We start from the raw sequence: 23,508 nt of genomic DNA on the forward strand, positions 1-23,508 counted from the left end.
AGGTGCCTGGTTCAGAAGGGGCCGGGGACGGGGCGAGAGGGGGCGGGGTCATGCGGGGAAGGGCTGGAGCCAGCAGCGCGGAGGTGCGTAGTCCAGAAGTGGCAGGGTGCTGGGCGAGTGGGGCTGGGGCCTGAGGCCGCCCAGCCCCGGGGCCTGGAGGTGCAGGGGGCCGGACAGGGTCTGAGGGCTACACTTCCCGCCCGCAGACGGCCCGCCCTCGGGGCCTCCAGGGTCCCCGACTTCCTTCACCCCTGCTGGAGCCGCTACGATGCCACGAGCCCCCCAGCCCCGCGGGGACCCGGCTGCAGCGCCGACGAGACTACGGGAGGCTCTGGGCGCGTCTGGGTCTGAATCTTGGGTATGGAAGACTCGGTCGCGGGGACCGTCCCCCTCCGGGGCCTAAGGGGCATGGCGCCCGCACGTGGCCCACGCTCGGTGCTCGCGGCGGGAAGGGAAGCGGGTGTGGGTGGGGAGCAGAGAAGGGCGATGGGGAGAGCCCCTTCCGATTGTGTTCAGGCGCCCAGAGCCTGCGAGGCGCCGGGGAAGCGTCAGGGACCACAGACACCGTTGCCGTCCGTAAAACTTTCCTTCCAGGACCAGGGGGATGGGAACAGAGCCCCCCACCCTCACCATCTTCCAATCCTCCTGCAAGAGAGTGCCCCAACCAGGAGAGGGCCAGGACAGGAGGTCACAGACCCCCTCTGTTCAGTAGGTGTGTGGTCTGTGCTGAGTGCTGGCTGGACACCCCGGCTGAGGCGTCTGGCAGCCTGGGGCCTCATGGGGACCTGTTAGGAGCTAGGGGCACAGGCTGGTGTGCTGACCCCCAGTGAGTGAGCTTTGGAATGGGGAGTGTCGTAGTAGTTCAAGGTCGCAGAGGAGAATAGGCCCCCACGTGGATCCCAGAGAAGAAAAAGGTGGGACAGTGCCAACGCCGGGTTTAATTCTAAGTCTGAGAACAGGACTCATGGTGGGGGCGGGTGGTTCTGGAGCTGGGCCCTGGCCTCTGCTGGGCTGACCGTATTTGGGCGCCTGGCTGGGCCTACTTGGAGGTCCCCTTCTTGGTTTTGCTGGGCAGGAAGGCCTCTGACTGTTGAAGCGGGGGCACTTTGACGCCTTTCTGCTTCAGCTGATTGTGGTAGTCGCTTCTCTCTGAGATAATTCTCTACACAAGAAACACAACCGTGGAGGTGGCCTTCGCAGTTCCTCACCTTGGCCTTGAGGCTGGTCTGCCCAGTTCATGCCAGCTGCCCGGGACACCACCCTCTCGTCCTCTAGAGGGGCTCGCTGCAGCAGGGGTGTGCTGGTGAATACTTACAACCGGCTCTCCAGCGGGGAGGAAAAAGCAAAACTACGCTCGGCTTTGTGGCGTTGCCAATTTCTGAGGTGGGAATACTCCCACGGCGGCTGATTTTCAGCCACGGAAGTGAAGCCACAGAACGCGGAGCCGGGGCAGGTGCACACCACCAGCCCACAGAAGCCTGCACTAAGTCCCCTCCTCAGCCCTCTTAGAGTTGTGAGGAACCCCAAACTCCTAGAGACCTTTGAGGTCGTCACATCTGTCCCTCAAGTCCTTTCTGTCCTGTGCATAGGGAACGTTGTCCCCACCCCTCTTCCAGTCTCCTCTCTGGGCCGTTGCTGGTTTGTGTCAGGTTATGGCAAACAAGCAAAGGTGCTCTTCCCTGGCTGCTGTGCAGTGGGAATCCTCCCTCCATCCTCTGTCTTCCCTCTTCTCTTCCTCTTTCCCTCCCCTTCCTCCTCCCCTCCCCCAGACAACAGTACCAAGGCCACAGAGATCTCTGCCCACATTACAGCTCTGCTGGAAAGGCACTGTGTGGGGCCCACCTGCTCTGCAGAGGAAGGGAACCAGGCCCCAGGAACGTGGGTGCTGGAAGGTCATGGGCACACACTGGGGTTTAAGGGCAGCCCCAGAGGGCAAAGTGTGGGTCTTGGGACCAGAAGCAGTTGCTGGTGAGAGGTGACCCCTGTGTAGCACATGGCCCCACACAGAGCCACAGCCGGTGCCTGACGCCCAGATCTCTGAGTCTCACGACACCTTGCAGGTAAGCATGCGCTGTCCGTCACAGAGGGAGGCATCTATGACTCAGAGAAGTGACTGTGTGGCCCACAGCTGGTGGGTGGTGACCCCCTCATGCCCAGTGACCCCAAGGCCTGAATTATTTCTCCTATACCCCTCTACTTCTCCGAGGCCCCTGCTTGGGGACCCCTGGTCAGGAAGGAGCCCAGGAGGCTGTAGCCAGGGTGGGAAGAGTCTGCGCCAGGGCCCTGGATCAGTGGGTGGGGATACCAGCGGTGGGACCAAACTGGACAAAGCGGGGGCTGGGCTCCTGCTGCGGGAGAGTCTTCATGACCCGAGCGGCTTGTTCCCTGTCCACAGCGCTCAGGATGGGTTGTGGTGGTTACTGCTGGTCTCTGATGCCCCTCCCCCTTTTTGCTGAGAGTGGGTAAGACTCCCATGCCATGTCCCCACCCACCTTAGGATGATTTGGTCCCCTCTGCCTGAGCAGAGAGAAAGGGGGGTCCTGGGGTCCGGGTGAATAGGTGACACAGCTAGGATGAGAACACAGTCCCTTGAATCTAACCTAGGCCCCCGCCCCACCCCCTACCCCAGTTGTGGCCTAGGGGGATGGGGCCCGGATGGAGGCAGCAGAGCTCAGGGGTGTACCTGCAGGGCTTCCAGGATGTCATTGTCAGAGATCTCGTTGGCCAAGGACTTGGTCCCGGTGATGCTAAAGGTGGCCTGGATGATCTTATTCCTTAGCCTCTCGAGCTATGAGCAAAGGGACAACATTGTCACTCATCTTTGCCCACGAAGGCACCTGGCCAGTGGGCTGCACCCCCCAGCACCTTATTTTTTATAGGCCAGGAAGGAACTTTTCATGGCTTTAGAAACTGGAAACGGGGGCCGGAGGAGTCAATGTGGGCTGCCTGAGAGCTAGGAGGTGCCGGATCCAACCCCTGACCCTGCGCGGCCCAGCCCCAAAGCCCAAAGGCTCTTTCACACCACCTGGGCTTTTCTAATTGGAAAGTAAAACCTACCCACACACACACACACACACACACACACACACGCACACACACTTTTTTTTTTTTTTTTTTTTTGGAGACGGAGTCTCGCTCTGTCGCCCAGGCTGGAGTGCAGTGGCCGGATCTCAGCTCACTGCAAGCTCCGCCTCCCGGGTTTACGCCATTCTCCTGCCTCAGCCTCCCGAGTAGCTGGGATTACAGGCATCCGCCACCTCGCCCGGCTAGTTTTTTGGTATTTTTTAATAGAGACGGGGTTTCACCGGGTTAGCCAGGATGGTCTCGATCTCCTGACCTTGTGATCCACCCGTCTCGGCCTCCCAAAGTGCTGGGATTACAGGCTTGAGCCACCGCGCCCGGCCCACACACATATTTTTAAACCAAGAAACCAAAATAGTACAGAAGCTGCACGTAACCCCTGGACCTTCCTCCACTGCCCAGGGGAGCTGCAGTGAGTGGACTTCCTGGCCCTTGGCGACACACTCACTTTAGGCATTTAACAGTGTGCTGCTGGCCCTTCCTCCTTTCCATGCTGACTAGGAGGCGTCTGTGCCACGGACAGCAGCATTGAACCTGGCCCCTGCGCACAGACCCGGAAGGCGTTCCAGTCTTTTGCTGCCATGAAGATCCTTGTCTGCCTGTACACTGCAGCCACCTCCCCAGAGGTAGCTAATCATGCCTCCCAGGAAGCTACAGAGGAAATCCCTCCAATCTGCACCCCAGGAGCCTCAGAAAGAAACCCCTGGAGTTATGCAGCACGATCAGCACCCGTTCCTCGTCCAGAAACCCTGACGACGCAGAGGTGCCCAACGGGAGCCAGGCCCGAAAGGCTCAGCTTTGCCTCCGAGTGGAAGCACATCCACACTGTCACTTGGACAGGTTTAAGTAACAGCAGGAATGTCATGGGCCCCTGGCCTGTGTGAGGAGTGGATTCCTTTCCTTCTTTCCAGAATTTATTGAGTGCCCACTTTGTACAAACATCGTGCCAAGTGCTGGAGGTCCTGAGGCCACAAGGGACTGGGCCTCTGTTCTGGGGGTGCCTCCCCAGGGTAGAGGTTGGCAGCTACCCAGGGTGTCCAGCCTCACTTCCCCACATCCGTGGGGCCTCACCATCAGGCTTGGCGCTAGTTCCTGCTCACCCGGACTTAGCTTCAGAGTTTTTCTCAGCTCAGCTTTCCAGGCTCTACCAGGTCAGTGCACGCTGGTGCACAAATGGACACACCTAGACCGCCTCTGGTCTAATGCTTTCACCAGGACTACGGCTGGATCCCAGACTGTTTTATCAAGGGATACCAGGGGTGGGTGCCACAGTCTGACCCAGCCGGAAGGAGGCAGGCTCAGGCAGGAAAAAGAACACAGTTGAGCTGCTGTTGGCATTCCTGGTGGGAACATGACTTCAAAAGCCTCCATACATGACCTTGACCTTTGCTTAATTTTGGATTCTAAATCAAGGTCAGGGCCAGGCATGGTGGCTGACACCTGTATTCCCAACACTTCAGGAGGCCAAGGCAGGCAGACTGCTGGAGCCCAGGAGTTCGAGACCAGTCTGGACAACACAGTGAGACCGTTGCTACAAAAAGTTTCTAAAATTAGCTGGGTATGATGGCACAGGTCTGTGGTCCCAGCTACTCAGGAGGTTGAGGTGGGATGGTGATGGCTTGAGCCTGGGAGGCCGAGGCTGCAGTGAGCTGTTGTTCCCCCACTGCACTCCGGACTGGATGATAGAGAAAGACCCTGCCTCAAAAAAGAAAAAAAAAAAGGTCAGCTCTTTATTGATTTCCTTTTTGGCATGGGGCCTTCACAAGCAGGGTGCGCTCTGGCCTTGCTCACGTTTAATGTGACGCCCCAGTGGGGTCCTGCAGTTAAGACTGCCTGGTCCAAATCCCAGCACCACCGCAAAGCAGGTCTGGGGTCCAGGGGGACTGTTCATCCTTTCCTGCTTGTCTGTTAAGTGAGGATCATGATAACTACTTCATAGTTTGGTTAAAGGAGCCACATGACTTTGATACCAAGAAGGTACTTAGAATGGTGCCTGGCCCAGCAAGCACACTATGACTCAGAGAGGGGTTGATAACACCATTCCTCTCAATCCAGGAGCCCTCCTCCTTTCCAACCAGTGAGCCATCCCCTTCACAATGCAAGCCAAGACCCGCAGCCCTGCCTGCGGGGCTCCGCCCACCACTGCCATTGACGAATGCTTCTAGGGTGATCCGTCGCACCCTCACTCCATCCTCTACCCACGCTTCTTGAGCGTCAACTCTGTGTGGGTGCTGGTGTACATGGCAGAACCAGCCCAAGCCCCCGTGTACTCAGAGCCCAGTTCTACCTCGGTGGGCAGTGGGCAATGGGCAGGGGCCCGGGTGCTTGGCCACCAGCTGCTGGGACAGACCCTCAGGAGGAGGGGCTGGGCATACCCTGGACTGGGAACTTTCCAGGGCCACGCGGACCTGCTGCTCCGCCTCCTGAATCATCTCCTTCTTGCTCTGCAAATCCTCCTGCAGCTGCTTCCACCTCTGCAGGTGGTTCTGGTCCAGCTCCACCTGCTCCTGCAGCTGGCTGACTTTGCTGTCCAACTCGGAGATGACGCGGTCCCGCTTGGTGAGCTTTCTCTCCAGTTTCGACACTTGCTGGGGACATCCGGGGAGGACAAAGAGGCGGGGTCATTTCATCCAACCTGAGTACATGTGATACCCGTCCACTTTTTCCTAAAAGATGGCCGGCAGCCAGGTACAGTGGCTCACGTCTGTAATCTGTAATCCCAGCACTTTGGGAAGCTGAGGCGGGTGGATCATGAGGTTAAGAGATCGAGACCAGCCTGACTAAGATGGTGAAACACCGTCTCTACTAAAAATACAAAAAATTAGCTGGGCGTGGTGACACATGCTGGTAGTCCCAGCTACTCGGGAGGTTGAGGCAGGAGAATTGCTTGAACCCGGGAGACGGAGGTTGCAGTGAGCTGAGATCACACCACTGCACTCCAGCCTGGTGACAGAGCAGGACTCTGTCCAAAAAAAAAAAAAAAAAAGGCCGGCAACTCTTGCTGGGTCCCTCCAGTCCAGTCTGGGCCCAGCGATTGCGAGGAGCTTTCTGTGCAGACGTGGGGCCCAGAGACATGTCGAGTGGCATGCTACCTAAGTTAAGGGACTCTGGCTGGGCTGTGAAGATGCTCCAGCCCCGTCTTGCCCTTCACTGTGTTGGGACTTACAGCAAGAACAGTGGCCTGGCTGGCCATGTAACGACACCCAGGCTGTCACCTGTCGGAGGAGCTGGTTGTCCTTCTCAATGAGCCCCATCATCTCTTGGTGTTTCTTATCTTCTCGGAGGTTGGAGAACTGGAAGGAGACAGAGGGGTTGGCATGGAGGTCTCCCAGGTTGAAATAACAGACTGAACACTGGCATCTAACTTTTTCCCTTCCCCAAAGCTCCCTAAAATAATAGCAGCGGGATTTCTATTGAAGGCAGGGAGAAGAGGAGAAGAAAGAGGACTAAAAATATTTTGGAGAGTTTGAAGATGGCTGAGTGGTATCTGACATCCCAGATCCAAAAAAGCCAAGTAGCTGGCAGTAGGGAAAGCAGAAAACAAGCCCAATTCACACTTGAGTTCCTTAAAGTCTCAGACATTGTTGGCCCAGGTTCTTCTAAAGATGGAGACTAAAATGAGGATGACTGGTGGAATGTTACTTCAGAAGTGAAGAGCCCTAGGCCATGGTGCAGTGGCTCACACCTGTAATCCCAGCACTCTAGAAGGCTGAGGTGGGTGGATCACTTGAGCTCAAGAATTTGAGAGAAGCATGGGCAACATAGATCCTGTCTCTACAAAAAATAAAAACATTGGTTGGGCGTGGTGGCGTGTGCCTGTGGTCCCAGCTCCTCAGGAGGCTGAGATGAGAGGATCACCTGACCCTGGAGAGGCTGAGGCTGCATTAAGCTGTGATCACACTACTGAACTCCAGCCTGGATGACAGAGTGAGAACCCATCTCAGAAAAATAAAAATAATAAAGGAAACAAAAGAAACTGTCCATTAAAATGCCAAAGCAAAGCACACTGCTCTGCCCAGGGAGCATGGAGTGGTCACCTGTGTGCTCAGAGTCCAGTCAACTTGAACATTGGAGCAAAGCTCCCAGATGAATGAGAGACCAAAAGCCAACTTCAAAAGGGAGCTTGTGACCAGGCGCGGTGGCTCACACCTGTAGTCCCAGCACTTTGGGAGGCAGAGGTGGGCAGATCATGAGGTCAGGAGATAGAGACCATCCTGGCTAATGTGGTGGAACCCTGTCTCTACCAAAAATACAAAAAATTAGCTGGGTGTGGTGGCGGACGCCTGTAGTCCCAGCTACTCAGGAGGCTGAGGCAGGAGAATGGCGTGAACCCCGGAGGCGGAGCTTGCAGTGAGCCAAGATTGCACCACTGCACTCCAGCCTGGGTGACAGAGCAAGACTCTGTCTCCAAAAAAAAATAAAAATAAAATAAAAGGGCCGGGCGCGGTGGCTCAAGCCTGTAATCCCAGCACTTTGGGAGGCCGAGACGGGCGGATCACGAGGTCAGGAGATCGAGACCATCCTGGCTAACACGGTGAAACCCCGTCTCCACTAAAAAATACAAAAAATTAGCCGGGCGAAGTGGTGGGCGCCTGTAGTCCCAGCTACTCGGGAGGCTGAGGCAGGAGAATGGCGTGAACCCGGGAGGCGGAGCTTGCAGTGAGCTGAGATCCGGCCACTGCACTCCAGCCTGGGCGACAGAGCGAGACTCTGTCTCGGGGAAAAAAAAAAAATAAAATAAAATAAAATAAAATAAAATAAAATAAAAGGGAACTTGTAGGAAATAGGAGTGGTGCAAGAAGTTAGAAAACTAACAGTATGATGAACGCTGTCATCGAGGGAAGAGAAGATACTGCAATTGTGAATCCAAACATGAGTGAGCTTCGAAAAATGAAAAATGGAACATTCAGGGAACATCAGAGTAAAATATTATAACAAAATGAAAACTCAAGAGCCGTTGATAAAGTTAAGGAAATCTTCAGAAAGTATCTGTAAAAGACAAGGAGACAAAAAGGAGGAGATAACAGATAAAACAAGAGCAGGACAGGAGGTCCAATCGCCAAATAATTGAGAGAAGGACATGAAAAAACAATAAAACCAAATAAAATTCCAGAACTAAAGGACATGAGTTTCCAGATGGCCCCTGAGTGCTCGGTACAACAGATGAAAATACGTCCTCAATAAAGCATAACTCTGGGTGGTTTCAGATCACCCGGGACAAATACAGATCTTACAACTCTCCAGAGAGGAACAACCATCCCACAAAGAACCATGAACGTCTTTGGACCTCTCATCAGCAAACCTGAAAACTGTAAGACAACAGAGGAATGCCTCTGTGATGCTGAAGGAAAATGGTTTTCAGACGGGAATGCTATATCCAACCCAGATGTTGCAAGGGTGTACAGTAAGGACATTTGCCAACATATCGTGTCCCCAAAACTTTACCCCCTTTCATCCTTTTTTTTTTTTTTTGAGATGGAATTTTGTTCTTGTCGCCCAGACTGGAGTGCAATGGCACAATCTCGGCTCACTGCAACCTCCTTCTCCTGGGTTCAAATGATTCTCCTGCCTTGGCCTCCTGAGTAGCTGGGATTACAGGCACCCACCACCACACCCGGTTAATTTTTGTATTTTTAGTAGAGCCGGGGTTTCACCATGTTGGCCAGCCTGGTCTTGAACTCCTGACCTGAGGTGATCCACCTGCCTCAGCCTCCCAAAGTGCTCAGATTACAGGTGTGAACCATCGCGCCTGGTCTCAGTCATCCTTTTTGATAAAACTACTGGAGGATGTGCTCCACCAGAAATAAGTGAACTGGGCAAGAAAGCAAAAGATATGGGATGCAGCCGTTTTCAAGTTGTGGTTTATGAATCTTAGTACTGTTCTGTAAAACTTATTTGAGTGTGTGTGTGAGACAAATAACTGTCCCGATGATGTCAGTGCAACATGGTTGTGAGAGGATGATATGGGGAGCAGGGTGGATGGAAAGGCTGCCCTTGTGTGTGCTGGGGGGTGACAGGGGAGGAAAAAAGGAAGCATTAAATAATGTTAAGATGGAGAAAAATCTAGAACGGGCATTATGAGCATGCTATTTAGAGATATGGAGATAGATTCATAAAGAATGTGCTGGAAGAATTTAAAATGATGCCTTAGGAGAGGGCAGATGACAGGGAGGAGGTCAGAGGCTCCTGGTTTTCATGACAGGCCTCGTGGAACTATTTGATCCTTTAAGCGATGTGCATCAATAACTTTGATAAGAATAAAAACTTAAAACACTTAACAAAAACGACAAGAGTGGGCTCAGTGGAGTAGCAGTCTCTCTAAGCACAGAGAGCGCCTTCTCACCCCCAGGACTCAGGGGCCAGGAGATGCTTGAGGAGAGGCCAAGAGCACAGTGGCTCAGGAGACAGCAACACATGCTTCCAGCCCAGGGGCAGGGCAGAGCTGTGGCTGGACACATGGGCTCCAGCCTCCCACACACCTGGGGGAATCCTGGCGGGGCCGCTATCAGCCACACAACCCTGGGCCAGCTGCCTGGACGCCCCAGGCTCAAAGTCTCCATCAGTAGATGGGACGGGTGGCGCCTGCCCCGAGCTGCTGGGGGTTAATGAAGTCTGGCCCGTGCTCACGGAGCGGAGGCCGGTACTAAGCGCACGGCCACCTTGTCGGTCATGGCTTGTAGCTGCTGCTTCCGCTCTCGAAGCTCCTTCTGCAGCGTCTCATTTTCCCTATTGATCTTCCGCAGTTGGGATTCTTGGAAATCCAGTTGTTGTTGTAAAGACGCAATCACTCCTGGGCGCAGAGGCAGAGGCGGTGAACAAGAGCAAGCAGGGGCAATGAGGGACCGGAGAGGGCCGGGCCACCACGCCAGCTGGGAGGGCTCTGCGAGCCTGGGTGAGGCTGCTGACACCTGCCCCTGCTCCAGCTCACTGACCAGAGCAGGCAGCGTCTGGGCGTCCCAGCTCCTGGGCCAGGACCCGCTGAGTGGCCAAAGCCCAGTCCCCTGCCAAGGCCCTACCTGTTGCGAGGGAATATCTGGTCCTGGTGGCCTCCAGGTTGAACTGGAAGTCCAGGATGACCTGCTCGTACTCCTCCAGCTGGGCCAGGAGCTCCTCCTCAAACGACTCGGCCAGGGAGGAAGCACTTCTCCTGGGGATCTCCTCTTCCTCTGGCAGCTCCCTTTCCTCGGAGTCCTCATCCCTGTCCCCTTCCTCCTCTTCCTCCTCCTTGCGTCCCTCCTCATGTACAGCCCCCATCTGGCTCACACCTCCCCTGGCACCCGTGTCCTCCACCCCCTTGGGCTCCCCTTCCAGGCCCTCGTCCTCCTCGCCACCTCCCAGGTCCAGCTCCTTGCCCCTCTCCGGTGCTGCAGACTCCTCCTGCATCTGCGAGATGGGTAGGGCAGGGGCTGGCCAGGGCTGCGGGGCACCCCCAGGGTGGGGGACTCTAATGCTCATGGCGGGGGCACCGGGGAGGACGCCTCCTTCCAGGCTGCTGCAGGGTCCAGGGAGCGGGGGAGCATCCGCCTGGCAAGGTCACCAACAATGGCCCAGGCACTGTGGCCTCAGTCATGGGTCCTCCCTCTGTCAGGAGACTGCACCTGACCTGTGACTTCAAGGCGTTAACAACCCACCCACCTCACCTGCTCCCCTGGAGTGGGGGCACCCCAGGTCAGGGCTGCAGTAGGGACACTTGGGGCCTGGGCCTCTTAGCTGAGCAGCCTGGGTGGCTTCTGGGCCAGGGTCCCCCACTGCGTGCCCGCTCTCCAGGCAGCCCGCACCTGCTGCCAGTGCTGCAGCTCCTCATCTCTGGAGAAGGCCTTCAGGAGGCTCAGCCTGCCCAGCTTCAGCGAAGCATCTGAGAGCCGCTCCTGCAAGATGCCCCGGGGACCCTCAGCTTTCCAGCCCCTCCTGCAGCACCCGAGGAACGGACCACTGCCTGTCCTGGAAGGGACAGTGGCCTTTCATGTCTGGGGAGGGGACCTGCATCCTCCTGCCAAGGGGCTGGGGGATGTGGGTGCTGTGGCAGTGGAGGGCACAGGAACCTGTGGATGGGCAACCCTGGGGGGCAGAGGCGCTCTAGGCAGCCCCAGAGCAGCCCCCGGCAAGTGGCCTTGCAGTAAAAGACAAGGCCTTGGAAGTCAGGGAGCCAGCCTTAGACATGCCCACAGTGCATGTCGTTGCCTGGGTGCCCCACCCTCAGACACCCACCAGTAGCCTGGGGAGGACAGAGAGTGGAAGCCCCTGGCTGACCACCTTTCCCTGCCCCTGCCCTGTGTGTCTAGGCAGCCTTCCCTTGAGGCATTTAGGGCATTTGGGATGGTCAGAGGCCTTCCCCCTGGTCCCTGCTTCATCTCTGGCCCTCAGCATAAACTCAGGCTGTCTCCTCAGGTATGAAAGAAATCAGGTCTTGGGAAGATCAGGTGACCACCGCTGGGCACAACACAGACCTGCCACATCCAGTCCTCTGCCCAGACCTAGAGGTGGAGTAGCATTCCCACCCCCACCCCAACCCCATCCCCAACCTCACAGCGGGGCTCACAGCCAGAGAGTAGGGAGAAGGGATTCCTGGCCAGGGCAGGGTAGTCCAAGCTACCACTGCCCACGATGCACACGGCCAGGCCTGGGGAATCTGCCTGCAGGGTGGCCTCCATGACCCAGGATTTCAGAGGTTAGCTCAACCCTCATTTCATAGATAAGGACTCTGAGCCCAGACAGCGCCATGCCTTGCCCCAGGCAGAAAGCAAGACAGAAACCAGGTGCAGGTGCCTAGACATCCGCTCACAGCTCTCATTTGTCATTTTGCGCCTCTGTTTGCCTCTCCCCTGCCTGTTGCATTGGCTCACGGCTCTCATTTGTCATTTCATGCCTCTGTTTGCTTCTGCCCTGCCTGTTGATCAGAACCCTGAGAACTGGTCCATGTTCCAGCGAGGACCTGGTAGGATCCAGGGGGCCTGGGGGTTTGCCAGGGGTCTGTGTGTCACCAGCAGTTTTGGATGCTTTGGAAATGACTGTCTTAGAGCTCTGCACTGTGCCCCGCTGGGGCTGGCTCACCCTCCTGCCTGGAGACATGGATGCCTCTTGGCCTTTGCCTTTGAGGAGGCATTTCAGCTGCGTCTTCAGGGCCTCCCTCTCCTCCTGGAGCAGCAGGATCTCCTCGTCTTTCTTCTGAACCTGTATCTCCAGCTCGGACAGGCAGTGATCCTGGGCAGAAAACCAGGGGCAGTCCCCATGGGCCATGCAGCCACACAATCTTCCCCCAACCTGCCTCCAGCCCCCCCAGAAGGAGCAGATCTGCTGTCCTGGGACCCCAAAACCCCATGGTCCCAGGGATTTCAAGATGTGTACTGCAGTAAAGAGCTAGCACTACACATCTGGAGACCAAGATGTGCCAGCTCTTTGCTGCAGCCATGCCTGGCACCTCCAGCGCCTCTGCACCCATCCTAAGAGCAGATCCTAAATCCTCCTCCCAGGAGTTGCAAGGCAGCTTCCCTTTCAGACCTGGCCCGTGGTCTGTCCTTGCACCCCGCTATACCACAGGACGCCAGTCTTCTTTGCAGTCCCCACGCTTAACCGGTAATACCCTCCAAGCTTCCCTAGGGGCTTGTTGGGGAGCTCCTCAAACTTTTGTTCTCAGAATTTCAACTCCCTCAATTCTTCAAACTTAAAGACAAAAATAAAGATGTTTTCAGGCAAACAGAAATTGAAAGAATCTGTCACCAGCAGATCTGAACTTAGAGAAATACTAAAGGGAGTTCTTCAGGTGGAAGGAAAATGATCCTAACAGAATATTCTGGAAGGAAAGATAACTAGAAGTTCCCCTAAATGTTTGGAAAGTAAGTGATAGGCTTCTGTGTCGCCAGTGGGTCAAAAAAGAAGTTACAAACAAAGCTAGAAACATTTTAAACTGAATGAAAATGAACATCAGGACACATCAAAGCTCGTGGGATGCAGTTAAAGTTGTGATTAACGACAAATTTACAGCCTTAAAATGCATATACCGGGAGAGCAATGGAAAATCATTGATCCAAGTATCTATCTTGGGAATTCAGAAAAAGAACTAAAAATTAATCCTACAGAAAGTAGAAGAAAAGGAATAAAGTTAGGTGTGAAAATTTATGATATAGGGAGGGAGAGAGGAGCAAGGGGGAGAGAGAGGAGAGAAGGATAAAGCAAACGTGGCCACATTTAACATCCGGGGAATGGAAAGGTACATGGGAATCTTTATAGTATGGATTCTTACCCCTTTATGCCTGCAATACAAAGTTAAAGGGAAAAAATGTGCAGAAATCACATTTTATCACCCTGGTCATGGTCACCTGAGACACTCTCACGTCTCAAAATAATTCAAGGACTGCTGGAAAGGAGATCTGATTTCCTGTTGGAGCTGCCGAGTTTACACAATGCCAGCTGCAAACTTGTGGCAGGTGGCTCTCTTGCCACCAAATGAGAAGAGTTCATCTATGACAGCCCAGATGAAGGCAGAGATGAGATAAAGGAAAGCCTGACGAGCCCCTTGGAGCTTCTGGAGGCAGCCAAGCCTGCAGCCCTTCCCTTGGATGGTTCATGCACATGACCTGGTAAATCCCCTCCCTGCTGCCTGCATGAATAACAACAGCGTATCTGCCTGACTTTTGTCTAATGGTACACTCAGGCCATGTCTCAGAAATGAAGTTGCTTGATTAAAGGGTAGGAACACTTTTAAAGCAGTGAAATCTCTAATAATGTACAGGTAGAGTAGGGGGAGTAAACAAAATGAATATCATGGACCCACAGGAGCAGGAGCTGGGACTGTCAAGCCCCCTTGTGTCTCCATGCAATTATATGACCCCTCCCCCCCAGGTCTCTGTGCCCTGCACCAACTCGCCAACATTTTGTGACTCATGTCCATAATTTTCATCAAAACTTTACCAGCTTCAAAAGAATGCAGAGAAAGGAAACAGACACTAGAGAAAAATCAACAAAATCTAAAGCTGATTCTAAGAGAAGGTTATTAACATTGATAAAACTCCAGCAAGACCAATGGGGAAAAAGAGAAAGGAGGCACAAGGCAGCCACGTTGGAAATGAGACAGGCTGTCCTTACGCTGCCCACGCTGCTGCATAAAGGATAGTAATTATCCTTGTACTATGTACAGCCTTAGGCTGATAAATTAAAAAATTTATATGAAATAGATGCATTCATAGAAAGACACAGAGCACAAAACTGAAATGAGGAAAAAGAAAATCTGGATATGTTTCAAAGGAATTGAATTTGTGATTTCTTTTTTTTTTTTTTTTTTTTTTTTTGAGATGGAGTCTCACACTGTCGCCCAGGCTGGTTGATCTCAGCTCACTGAAACCTCCTTTTCCTGGGTTCACACGATTCTCCTGCCTCAGCCTCCCAAGTAGCTGGGATTACTGGCACCTGCCACCATGCCCAGCTAATTTTTTTTTTTTTTTTTTTTTTTTGTATTTTTAGTAGAGATGGGGGTTTCACTATGTTGGCCAGGCTGGTCTTGAACTCCTGACCTTGTGATCCGCCCGCCTCAGCCTCCCAAAGTGCTGGGATTACAAGGGTGAGCCACTGTGCCTGGCCTAATTTGTGAGTTTTAAAAGTGCTCCTGCGGGGGCCCAGTGCGGTGGCTCACACCTGCTATCCCAGCACTTTAGGAGGCCAAGGCAAGAGGATCACTTGAGCTCAGGAGTTCGAGGCAAACTCGAGCAACATGGAGAGACCTCGTCTCTACAAAAAAAAAGGAAAAAAGTTAATGGGCATGGTGGCATGTGCCTGTGGTCCCTGCTATTCGAGAGGCTGAGGTGGGAAGAGTGCTTGAACCCTAGGAGGTCAAGGCTGCAGTAAGCTGGGATCACTCCACTGCACTCCAACCTGGGTGACAAAGTAAGACCTTATCTCATAATAAATAAAATAAATGAAAACTAAAAGTGCCCCTTTAGATGGAGCCTGCAGTGAGCTCTGATCGTGCCATTGCACTGCAGCCTGGGCAACAGAATGAGACCCTTTCTCTAAATAAATAAAGGCCAGGCGCAGCGGCTCACCCTGTCATCCCAGCACTGTGGGAGGCCAAGGCGGGCAGATCACGAGGTCAAGAGATTGAGACCATCCTGGCCGACATGCTGAAACCCCGTCTCTACTAGAAATACAAAAATTAGCTGGGTGCAGTGGCGCGTGCCTGTAATCCCAGCTACTTGGGAGGCTGAGGCAGGAGAACTGCTTGAACCCGGGAGGCAGAGGTACCAGCGAGCTGAGATGGCGCCCCTGCACTCCAGCCTGGCGACAGAGCGAGACTCCGTCTCAAAAATAAATAAATTAATTAATAAAATAAGAGTGCTCCTGTGAGGAGTCTCCGGACACAGACTCCTTCAATGGCGAATTCTTCAGAATTTAAGGAAGAAACGGCATCAATCTTATACAAACTCTTACAGAGAATAGAAAAAGAAACAAGGTGCCGGGTGCAGTGGTGCTCCCAGCACTTTGGGGGGCCATGACGGGTGGATCACTTGAGCCCAGGAGTTCCAGACCTGCCTGGGCAACACGGGGAAACCCCATTTCTACAAAATACAAAAGTAGCCAGGTGTGGTGGTGCACACCTGTAGTCCCAGCTACTTGGGAGGCTGAAGTGGGAGGACTGCTTGGGCTCAGGGAGGTCAAGGCTGCAGTGAGCCAGGATCACACCACCACACTCCAGCCTGGGTGACAGAGCGAGACCCTGTCTCAAATAATAATAATAAAGAAAAGAAATAAAAAGAAGAAAAGTAACTGTTTTCCAGCCTTTTCTTTCATTTTAATGAAGCCAGAATAACTGTGATACTAAGATTTGATAAGGGAATTACAAGACAGTGAAAATATAGGTCAGTCTTTCTTATAAATATAGATTTAAAAAGTGACACTACAATGAATCAACTTGTACAGAAATCAAGCTGGTTATTCCTGTTATGATTTTTATTTAGAATACATTCTCTGAAGTAGAGTCTGTGGGTGCAAAGATGTGTGAATGGCTGGAGGTCATGCGTGCCAGTGAGTCTGAGTTCCATGCCGGCATAACTGCCACCCACTGGGGTGAGGATGGACAGGAGTGAGGAGCTTTGTCAAAGCAGGGGGTCTGGAGGTCATTTTCAGCCATGGGGACCTGCTTGATGCAGCTAACCAGATACTAGAACCAGAGCCTGTCAGGGGGCAGGGCTGTCCTCCCAGCCGGAAGCAGAGCGAGGGAGTAGGGAACTGGGATTTGCACCCTCTCCGCCAGTACCTTCTCATGGATGACTGAGAGGTACCAGGGCATCCTCCTTCTCGAGCAGCTCTGGGATGCGACTGAGCTGCTGGTGACCGGACTCAAAGTCTGGGATTTGCTCTTCTTCCTCAAGTAATTGAACTCGCAGGCGCTCTTACTGAAGGGAAGGAGGCGCCCTGTGGCGACAGCAGGGGCCGAATGAGAAGCCAGACCCTTCCCTGCCGAGCCCCTCTGGCGTCCTGGACGACAATGTCCACCCTTCTGAGACTTCCCTCGGAAACCCCCGTCTGCCCAGACGGACTCCCATCTGTCTCCTAGCTCTTGTCACCTCACTTTGAGGACACAGTGTGATGCTGCTGTGAACACGATGGGGCGCCCACACCCAGCCCAGTGCATGTGCTGAGGGAGTGAAGGAAGGTGTGGAAGCTCCGGCCAGGACACCCAGGACAGAGGAGCCAGAGCTGGGAGTCAGGACAAGGGGGTCATCCTGATGCTGTCCCTGCATACCTGGTTGCTTGTCCCCTCCTGGGGCCTTAGTTTCCCCCCCTTTTTTTTTCTTTTTCTGAGATGGAGTCTCACTCTATCTCCCAAGCTGGAGTGCAGTGGCACGATTTCAACTCACTGTAACCTCTGCCTAACAAATTCAAGCAATTCTCTGCCTCAGCCTCCCAAGTAGCTGGGATTACAGGTGCCCGCCACCATGCCCAGCTAATTTTTTTTTTTTTTTTTGTATTTTTAGTAGAGGCGGGGTTTCACCAGCTTGGCCAGGCAGGTCTTGAACTCCTGACCTCGTGATCCACCCGCCTCGGCCTCCCAAAGTGTTGGGATTACAGGCGTGAGCCACTGTGCCCAGCCCAGTTTCTCCATCTTTAAACTGAGGGGAGGGAGGGGATTCTCCACCTTCCTGAGCCTGAGGGCATCTGGTCACTGCAGACTCTAGGTTTCCTCCAATTAAGGCAAGAAAGGAAACACGGTGCTGTGAATTTCCTCTTGGTAAATGGAAACACGCACTCCTGTCTGCCGGAACAGTGTCCTGAGGGGTCTCTACCCACAGTGAGGGATGCACCCATCAGCCTCTGGGTAAGGGCCGAGGGGACAAAACTTTCAACTACGATTTTTCCTAAAGACAAGGGGCCATGGTCCTGGGGGGAACTGCAGCCTAAGCTGTCAGGCAAGGCAGGGCTAGTTCTGCATAAGGGAGCCCGGGGGCCTTTCTGTGTGACTCCTCAGGAGGCAGGCAGTCCTGGAAGGGAATTCCACATGGCATGAGCAGCGACCCTGCAAGAAGCAGGCCTCGAGCTCAGGGGCCCAGCAGGTGCAGGCAGAGGTCCTAGGGGCTCCCTCACCATCCAGGTTCATGTCCGAACCCCGCCTGGCCAAGAGCAGGTCCCGGGTGCCCCTCCAGGTCTCTGAGCTGTTGTCAATCTCCCAGGACAAATCGGTCTCGGTGGGTGAACCTGCAGAGTGTTAAAGATGCCATCTGGTGACTGCTGTGGTCTCATCTCCCCAAGAACTCCAGGGCGGACTCTTATTTATCCTTAAGCACCAGGTAGGGGCACAGGTAGCTTTTTTTAATGGATGCATGGGACTGAGCAAGGGGCTGAACCAAAGGGTGGGCTTCATCCTCCTGCCTGCCCTGGTGTCTCTGCCTCAACAGACCCAAGTGTGGCTGAATTTCTCTAGCTGATGCCCCCTGTCCCCTGGAGGGCAGACCCCATTTTCCTTCAGTAAAAACGTGCCCTCCTAAAAGTCGAACAGAAGCTCCCTCACCTCCAGACCAGCCCATCCAAGGCAGACCCTGTTTCCCCTAAACCATCACAAAGCACCCCAGTGGCAACTGCCTACGAGCAGTATGTAGACGCAGACCCCATGCCCAGGACACCGTGTGGCCCCTCAGCCTCCCCAGAGGCCTGCCCACAACAATCCCTGGTCCTGGAGCCCTGGCCGCTGTGGAGACCCCCTTGCTGAGGCGGGGGGGGAGGGGCATGAAGCCTAGAAAGGTGGGGGCCCTGCTTCTGCCTGGTGCTGGCTGAGATTCGTGGATAGCACGGGACCCCCTCCCCACAACCCCCACCTTGGCCTGGCTACTGGTCACAGGAATTAAGCTCAAGCTCGCCACCCCTAAGAATGGTGCCTTGTGTGGGGACATGGAACCAGTCCAGGTCCAGGAGCAGATGATGGGATAAAGCCTTGGCTCTGGGCAGCGTCCCCCAGGTGACCACGGAGCTTGGCAGCTGCCTGCTCTGAGCCTCCTGTTCTCATCAGAGCAGTGAGGGGTTGGACTGGAGAGCTGCTGGGGCTCCGCAGGGGCACTGTCCCTAATGAGCTATCTGGCTTTATGGGATTCTTTCCTGAAGCTTCCAGAATCTTCAACCATCTCCACTCCCCTAGCCCCTGACCCTACTGAATTTTTAGTGGGTGAGACAATAGAAAAGCAAGAAGTCTGGGGAGACAAATCATAATCACAGTGGCCAGGAGAAGCGGGCCTCCCTCCCCTGCAACCTCACTGCTGCCCTGGCTCCCTGCGCACAGGGCGGATTTCCAAAGCAGCAGCTGGGGCCACCGTGGAGGCCAACTCTGGTGGCTGCTCGCAGACTGAAGGGTGCAGCAAGTCCTCCCCAGGCCCCTCAACTCTGATAGGCAGTTTCACAGGCGGCCCTGGTGGGGGGCTCTTACCACAGCGGGACATAGATGTGGCCCTGGTGCTGAACTGGGGGCAGTGAGGACGCCTGGGGAAGACCCTTCGAAGTTCCTCCATTTTGGACATGAAGCTGGTGAGGCTGGTGGCATCCTTGGGTTCACTCTGGCAAAGCGGGGAGAATAAGACAGGTGCAGAAGGCCCCTGACTCTAGGCCAGCCCATCCAAGGGCAGACCCTGCTTCCCTAAACCATCACAAATCACCCCAATGGCAGGTGCCTATGAGCAGTATGTGGACACAGATCCCACACCCAGGACACCGTGCTGCCCCTCAGGCCTCCCCAGAGACCTCCCCACAACCACCCGCTGGTGCGGGAGCTCTGGCTGCCCACTGAGAGCCTCTTGGGGACCCTGAGGCCTAGATAGATGGGGGCTCTGCTTCTGCCTGACTGACAGCTGAGATTCACAGACAGGCTCCCCTACACCCACATATGCTGCTGGTCACGGGCACTAAGCTACTGTCCCACTGAGGTTGAAAGGGCCTGCGTGTGTGCAGGCTGCAGCGGTGTGTCCCCTCCGTTCCCTCTCCAGCACACTGGATACTCAGCAAGAGCCACGCAGACCCACTTTAGAGACCATAACCTGGCCGGGTGCGGTGGCTCACGCCTGGAATCCCAGCACTTTGGGAGGCCAAGGTGGGCGGATCACCTGAGGTTGGGAGTTCGAGACCAGCCTGACCAACATGGAGAAACCCCGTCTCTATCAAAAATACAAAAAAAAAAAAAAAAAAAAAAAATAGCCGGGTGTCGTGGCACGTGCTTGTAATTCCAGCCACTTGAGAGGCTGAGACTGGAGAATCACTTGAACCCGGGAGGCGGAGGTTGTGGTGAGCTGAGATCGCGCCATTGCACTCCAGCCTGGGCGATAAGATTGAAACTCCATCTCAAAAAAAAGAAAAAAAGAAAAAAGAAAAAAAGAAACCACAGTCCACTAGGTCCAGGCAATGCATTCAGCCAGGAAGCTGCCAGGAACTGGGGTGACCATCTCGGGCTCCCCTAATACACGGTGGCACAGTGTACCTGTCCGGCTGAGGTCCCCTTCCACATTTTCTCCCCTTCACTCTCCTTTTCAAGATGCACGTCGGGAGTCTTGGGGCAAACTGTGCATCTTCTCCCCTTGGCCAACCAGAGACACCGGGAGCCAAGGTCTGCAAGAGGGGAGGACTGGCCCAAAGCAGCTAACCCAGAAGAAGCCAGTGGCACGTGGGGACTAAGGCACCAGGCCCTTCAGAAACGGAGAGGACCTCAGGGCTCTTTCCACCACTAGCGCTCAATTCGTTGCCTGCCTGGAATCCCCCTTTGGTAACCCATCACCAGAAGGCCTGTGGAATGCTTTGTGGGCTGACGGCTCCATGGGTCCTTGGGGAGGAGGAGAAGCAGGTCACCTCAAGGCCCGTGGCAGCCCTCCTCCCAGGACCCCATACCGTCTTCCTGTAGTAGCGGCTGATGGTCTGGACTGACTTGCTGAGCGTGTGTGGCTTTTGGCGCAGTTTCCATTCTGGGCACTGGGCGTCCCGGCTGGCCACGCTCTGGAGGAGCGCCAGGCCCCTGGCCATCGAGCTGGACATCAAACTGTGCCTCTCAGATGGGCTGGCCTCCTTAGGTAACATGAGGCAAAGACCAAGTGAGCTTTGCTGCCTGAATGTGGACCTGAATGAGGACAGGCCCAGCTCTTCCCGTGGATCTCTTCAGCCTGGCTTGGGGTATTGAGGGGAAAATGGCCTCGAACATGAACCTGCTAGCTGGTCCAGTGGGAGGAGATCAGCTTCCAGAGCTCCAGGTCCTGTAGGCTCCTGGGAGCAGTGGTGGCATCACAGATGTCTCCATAGAAACCGTTATGCAGCAAAAGGGCCCCACGGCTGGATGTGCTGGAGGCCAGTGCTGTGACATCAGGTTTTTGAGAAGAGCAAAGCTCAGTACTGAAGGTTGGCTTCTGGGCTGGGTGCGGTGGCTCACTCCTGTAATCCCAGCACTTTGGGAGGCCCAGGTGGGAGGAATGCTTGAACCCAGGAGTTATTTATTTATTTTTTTAATTAGCCAGGCATGGTGGCACGCACCTGTAGTCCCAGCTCCTCAGGAGGCTGAGGTGAGAGGATCACCTGAGCCTGGGGAGGTTGCGGTTGCAGTGAGCTGTGTTCGCGTCACTGCACTCCAGCCTGGGCTACAGAGTGAGACCCTATCTCAAAAAAAAAAAAAAAAAAAAAAAGTAAAGAAAAGAAAAAAGGAAAAGTCAGCTCCCAAGGACAGAGGAGTCCAGCTCAAATCTGTCTCCACGTGCTGGCTTGAAGACAGTAATTGTATTAGAAAAGGTTTAGGGGGTGGGTTCTGGGATTAGAACCATTTGGTGAAGAAATTCCTGGAAGAGAGAGAGAGAAGTCTGGCTCCCTGGGAATGATTTTCCAGGCTTCAAATGCCTACCTCAGGACATCTCTTAAGGAGAGAAAGACAAAACCCCTACTTGCAGAAGCCTTGATTGGGGTCTGAGTGGGAAGAAAGCCTTCTCTGCTTGCTGACTGAAGGAAATTTGAAGGGAACCTGCCCCTCCACGCCTGTGGGTATTTCTCGTCAGGTGAAGATGAGAGACTGAGAAAAGAAATAAGACACAGAGACAAAGTATAGAGAAAGAACAGTGAGCCCAGGGGACCGGCACACTCAGCATGCGAGGCCCTGCACTGGCGCCGGCCTCTGAGTTCCCTCAGTATTTATGGATCACTGTTTTTACTATCTGGGTGAGGGGGGTGTAGCAGGACAACAGGGTGATGGTGAGGAGAAGGTCAGCAGGGAAACGTGAGCAAAGGAATCTGTGTCATGAATAAGTTCAAGGAAAGGTACTGTGCCCGGATGTGCATGTAGGCCAGATTTATGTTTCACTTTACACAAACATCTCAGTGTAGCAAAGAGTAACAGAGCAGTATCGCCGCCAGCATATCTCGCCTCCAGCCACAGGTCGGTTTTCTCCTACCTCAGAATAGAACGAATGGTCAGTTTTCCATTGAGACATTCCATTCCCAGGGACGAGCAGGAGATAGAAACCTCCCTCTTTCTCTCCTCCTCCTCAGCACAGACCCTTCATGGGTGTTGGACTGGGGGATGTAGGGTCTTTCCTTTCCCACGAGGCCGTATCTCAGGCTGTCTCAGTGGGGGCAAACCATGGACAATACCCGGCTTTCTCGGGCAGAGGTCCCTGCGGCTTTCCACAGTGCATTGTGCCCCTGGTTAACAGAGAATGGAGAATGGCGATGACTTTTACCAGGCATACTGCCTGCAAACATATTGTTAACAAGGCACATCCTGCACAGCCCTAAATCCATTAAACCTTGATTCAATACAGCACATGTTTCTGTGAGCACAGGGTTGGGTCTAAAGTTACAGATTAACAGCATCTCAAAGCAGAACAATTTTTCTTAGTACAGATCAAAATGGAGTTTCTTGTGTCTTCGTTTTCTACGTAGACACAGTTACAATCTAATCTCTTTTCCCCATAGAAATTCATGACCCCATCCTTTCCAATATGACTTTATAAAAAATATTTACCATCCAAAAATCTCTTTCAGTTTTTTGCATCTAAATATAAAAGTACAAAACAGGCCTAGTATATATTTGAATTTTTTACCTACAGTCATATACCAAATAATGAAATTTTGGTCAATGATAGACCAAATGACAGACCAATACAATGGCAGTGTCTTAGGCATCTAATACTGTATTTTGGCCGGGTGCGGTGGCTCACGCCTGTAATCCCAGCACTTTGGGAGGCCGAGGCGGGCGGATCACAAGGTCAGGAGATTGAGACCATCCTGGCTAATACGGTGAAACCCCATCTCTACTAAAAATACAAAAATTAGCTGGGCATGGTGGTGGGCGCCTGTAGTCCCAGCTACTCGGGAGGCTGAGGCAGGAGAATGGTGTTAGCCGGAGAGGCGGAGCTTACAGTGAGCCCAGATTGCACCACTGCACTCCAGCCTGGGCGACAGAGTTAAGACTCCGTATCAAAAAAAAAAAAAAAAAAAAAAAGAATCTGATAGTGTATTTTCACTGTACCTTTTCTGTGTTTGGGCATGTGTAGTACACACATACCATTGTGTTCCAACTGCCTACAATACTCAGGAACATGCTGTACAGGTTTGCAGCCTAAGCAACAGGTATAGCATATAGCCTAGGGGTGGACTAGGCTGTAAACCACCTAGGTTTGTGTGAGCACACAGTATGATGTCTGCAGGATGATGAAATTGCCTAATGATGCACTTCTCAAAACATATCCCTGTTATTAAGTGACACATACTGTGTTTTAATAAGAAATAAAGCACTCTTAACCAGCCTCAAATACTGAGAAAGAATTCTTGCTTTGCCAATTTCTCTTTTGGCGATTATTTTGTAGTCTTCCACATGCAATTTCTAATTGTTTTGGGGACTTGGACCATACGAAATGTTGTCACATTGGCCTGAGGTCCAGCGTGTTTGAAAATCACATGTATTGTGCTTTGTTTTTACATTGGTCTCTG

General features: G+C 53.5%; 1 protein-coding gene across 1 annotated transcript; it reads right to left on the reverse strand.

Annotated features, from left to right (window-relative positions):
- Positions 1-272: 272 nt before the first annotated feature.
- On the reverse strand, positions 273-20,737 carry CCDC27 (coiled-coil domain containing 27). The gene is given in 13 exon segments (XM_007980845.3): positions 273-1,162; positions 2,684-2,788; positions 5,457-5,669; positions 6,297-6,374; positions 9,741-9,871; positions 10,098-10,464; positions 10,860-10,949; positions 12,133-12,282; positions 16,328-16,485; positions 17,656-17,766; positions 18,986-19,112; positions 20,431-20,695; positions 20,697-20,737. Coding segments are annotated over 13 exon segments (1,959 nt in total). The 3' UTR covers positions 273-1,039.
- Between the last annotated feature and the right edge of the window lie 2,771 nt (positions 20,738-23,508).

The sequence above is a fragment of the Chlorocebus sabaeus genome, chromosome 20 (genome assembly GCF_047675955.1).
Source record: "Chlorocebus sabaeus isolate Y175 chromosome 20, mChlSab1.0.hap1, whole genome shotgun sequence".
NCBI lineage: Eukaryota > Metazoa > Chordata > Mammalia > Primates > Cercopithecidae > Chlorocebus > Chlorocebus sabaeus.